The 3,798-nt window shown below is 39.4% G+C and overlaps 1 protein-coding gene across 1 annotated transcript; it reads left to right on the plus strand.

The window, feature by feature from the left end:
* Window positions 1-629: 629 nt before the first annotated feature.
* Window positions 630-1,584, plus strand: LOC123989278. Its single transcript, XM_046290011.1, has 2 exons — window positions 630-1,065; window positions 1,469-1,584. Exons 1-2 carry the CDS (start codon window positions 654-656, stop codon window positions 1,528-1,530), a joined length of 474 nt encoding a protein of 157 aa, XP_046145967.1. The 5' UTR covers window positions 630-653; the 3' UTR covers window positions 1,531-1,584.
* The last annotated feature ends 2,214 nt before the right edge of the window (window positions 1,585-3,798 follow it).

A 3,798-nucleotide genomic window follows, 5' to 3' on the forward strand; every position in this document is an offset into this window, starting at 1 on the left:
TTGGACCGGCTGACGCTTTGTGCAAATGAGAGGGAAAGAGTTTCCTCGACAAAGAAGTTATTACGGTTTTCCCGTTTCTACGCAGTTACCAAGGGAAATTCCCGGAATGCGAAGCACTGGATAACTGCGTAGCGCTGGTGTTGTGCTAACGGCTCTCTCTCTCTCTTACGAGCTAACGCGAGTTTTTGTGCGTTACCCGATTGTAAACTGTCTTATATATCTATGGTTGGCGACGATAGTTTCAAGGAGGGTCACGTAAACTATTGTAAAGAAGAAAACAGAAATAACCTTTCCTCGTGTACCTCGCATGAGAAATCCTCGGAACCCCAAAGGGCTTGATAAGGGACGCAAGGCGGATAAATTCCAAAATTTCCGCCGGGGCGTAACAGTCCTTATAAACACTCCCCACCACGGTGCCCTATGTTTCTCCGTAGTGCATTTTACGTTTTCGCGACAGTTGCATTCGAAGCAAGAAATAGATAACATCATTGAATTTATTTCAAAGCTTTAAAAGTGTGAAGTGATCAAAGTGATATGTGAATATTGTTGTGTGATAGTGACAATGAGTGATAGTGACAATGAGTGATAGTGAAAATGTTCTCACGATTGAAGTGATTGAAGATAGGAGAAATGAATGCGAACATCATTGTGTGATGGGAAATACAAGTCGACGGCCAAAATTAACAGTTCATACGAGAAGATACTCGAAAAAAAGAGCATGCGGCGAAAGAAAGCGGCGATTAGCCCTTCAGAATACGGCAAATTGTAAAGAAATTATTGAAGAAACGACGAATAAATTGTTTGAAATTGAAGAAACAAACAATGTAGAAGATAGGATAAATATTGAAGGCACAAATTCAGAAAATGAGGAATTGATGATACATAAAGCTGCAACGAACGAGCCTGAAGAACAATTCTGTATAACAAATGGCTTCAGTATTGTGGACATGCAGCACATTTTTGCTGTTGCAGTTATTCGGCGTATATTTGCAGACGCAGAAGGAAATTCATTGAACAGGAACCACTACTATTACTACCAAGTACAAGGACAATTACATGTCACAGGTAGATAATATTGCTTATTTTGTATTTGGACCCGAAAAGGGTTAAAGTTCATTAGAGTCGATAGAGACGATAACTTTTGGCAAAACAATATGGAGCCAAAATTAATTCAATTTTATTTATTGTGCATGTTACCGGAATTAATAGATAGCCGGTACAATAGGGGAATGCCCATTCGGGAGCCTCAATTTATAACAAAGGAGAGAGCAAGCTTAGAAAAGCGCAAAAGGTCTCTCTCAGAAAGTAGCACGAATACTGCTACTGTCCGGCGTCGCACTGCACTGTAAAGTGTAGTAACACTGACTCTGTTGGTGGTTCACAATTGCATGAAATAGCAATTGTACTCGCGGATCATACGATCTCGTGAGTTACGCGATGCCATACTATATTTCTTAATTTGTTACAGATTTTCGAAGAAAGGATTCCCGAGAGGAGGTTTTTTGGAGCGAAGCGAGCGTAGGACTCTAAATTTATTTTTTCAGCTGAAACAATTTTTTTCTTATTCCCTTCATGAAATTATTAATGTCCTATATCATCTATTTCCATTAACTTTTTCTTTTTTCAATATTTATTTTCATTCATCTTCATTCATCTTTGCATGAACATTTTTGTCGTTCAGAAATTAAAAACAGCATTTTCCTCTTCTCGAAATAAATTAAAAAATTATATATAGGTATATTCAAGAAAGCATTACCTACCAGGACAAATGGAATGCAAATATGCTGTCTGATCACGTATAATCGGCAAGTATAATGTTACATAATTAATATTACGTTATCTATACATAAATTACTTTCTTCACAGATGGACGAGGAAGAAGAAGAAGAAAAGTAAGAGGAGAGAAGAAACAGGAGAAAGAGGTCTAAGGAACGAAGTCGGATAAAAGGGAAGAGAAAGGAGAATCCGAGGCCGTCAACGTCGCAAGTAAGTAAAAGCGTTGATTCTTCTATGTAATAAATGTGGCAGAATTAGATTTTTCGTGAAATGGAAATTACGTCTACAACAGTAGCCACTGAATTTCCATGATTGCTTTTTTTTCTTATAAAACATTCATTATTATATTTCAGATAAAAAAAAATTCAATACCATAGCCATGACTGGGATGGCTGTCATGGTAATCGACGATGTAGACGCCGCGGAGAAAGAAGAGGCCGAAGCGAGCGGAGGGGCGGCGGGCGACGGGCGACCAATTATTATTTATGTTACGTCGCGAGCGAGATACGGCGCGCGACGTACAAAATTAAAAGAATAAGATAATTAGTTTATTAGTTGTTAATACGCGGATGAGAACGGTATTTTCGCTGCCACCAGTCCCGATCGCGCTCGACGATGTTAGGTCGTTAACAATCGGAACAATTAAAAAGAATCGTTTAATTTTCCTAATAAGATTCTGAAAATTGTGTTGTTAGATTGAGTTCGTCAATGCTCTAGTCCTATACGGGCCCCTCGTGCGAATTTGTGCCAAGAATGGTTAGCGTGAATGTTAGGAAGGAAGTGTGTTAAACTAAAATGAATCTGAAACTAGTTATGTGTAACAAAAAGAAATATAATTTCAAAAAAAAAGAAAAGCATAACAGTAATTAAATTGGTTACAAAGAATTCGAGCTGTTGGGAATATAGAAAGAAAAATTGCAATTTAGATATATGTTTAACAAGATCGGCGAAATTAGGTTATATTGAAAACTATTGAATCGTAGAACAGAATTTAAAGATGATTCGAGCGGCGATTTCAATGAGCAATTAAATTACGATGAGAGGAAAACGGTCCCAAGGGGAAAAGCTTCCAAAACCAACGGTTTCATGGGCCGCCTCTCGTTACTGCGAACGGAATTATTGTTAAGATTGCGAAATGTTCTTCGATACCTTCAATAAACGTTGAACAGAACGATCTCGGGGGAAAACTTCCAGAACACGCGGTTTCAAGATCGCCCGTTTTGCCTCACTAAATCCAGATTCGTCGTATTGGACAAAATGAAATAGATAACTTACCAAGCTCGATGTTAGATAATATATGACAAGATATCAGTAAATTTGCTTAGTAGTCGCTGGTGTTGTCTGGAAATCTGGAAGGCGAAGAAAAGATGAGAAACTTGTCACACGCACTACGCGTTCGCGACCGGCTTTTCGACGGTGTTACGGTTACGAGACGATACGAAAACTAATTTCAAAACGACGCGACGCGGAAAAGAAAAATATTAATTAACGGCGATTTAAAAAAACAAATGAGAAAAGGCAGAAAATGAAAAGTATGAAGTTTTACGTATTCGTAAAAGTCTTTTACGCGGAAACGTGAACCGCAATCTCCCGGCACTCTGCCTTTGTAAGGACTTTACCGGTCAGCTAATTACAACGATTTTCACGCGTAAACTACTGCTTAACGCGAACACGGGCTCCCCGTCACGTACCTCACGATTTTTCGACGAAGAGTAATTTGCCTCAGTCAAGCGATCGTATCTCAGGGTTCGACCCGCGATCATGGGCCCAAAGTGGGGACATCATTTGGCAAATCAGGGTACGTGTCGAAGGGGAAAGCCCGCGCGTATTGGTTTTGTATAAGCGCGTTTCCCGAGTTCTCATCCCTTCTTGACCTTCCTTCCGACTCTGTCTTTCCGTCGGCTATCTCTTTCCTTCTACCCCTCTAACGCTTAGTGAATTTAATGCGTCGCAGTTTCTATACTTCTGGAATATTCTATTACGCCCTTTGTCTGAATTTATTATCGAAGAGGCTTTTATAAT

The sequence above is a fragment of the Osmia bicornis genome, unplaced genomic scaffold (genome assembly GCF_907164935.1).
Source record: "Osmia bicornis bicornis unplaced genomic scaffold, iOsmBic2.1, whole genome shotgun sequence".
NCBI classification, from domain to species: Eukaryota; Metazoa; Arthropoda; class Insecta; order Hymenoptera; family Megachilidae; genus Osmia; species Osmia bicornis.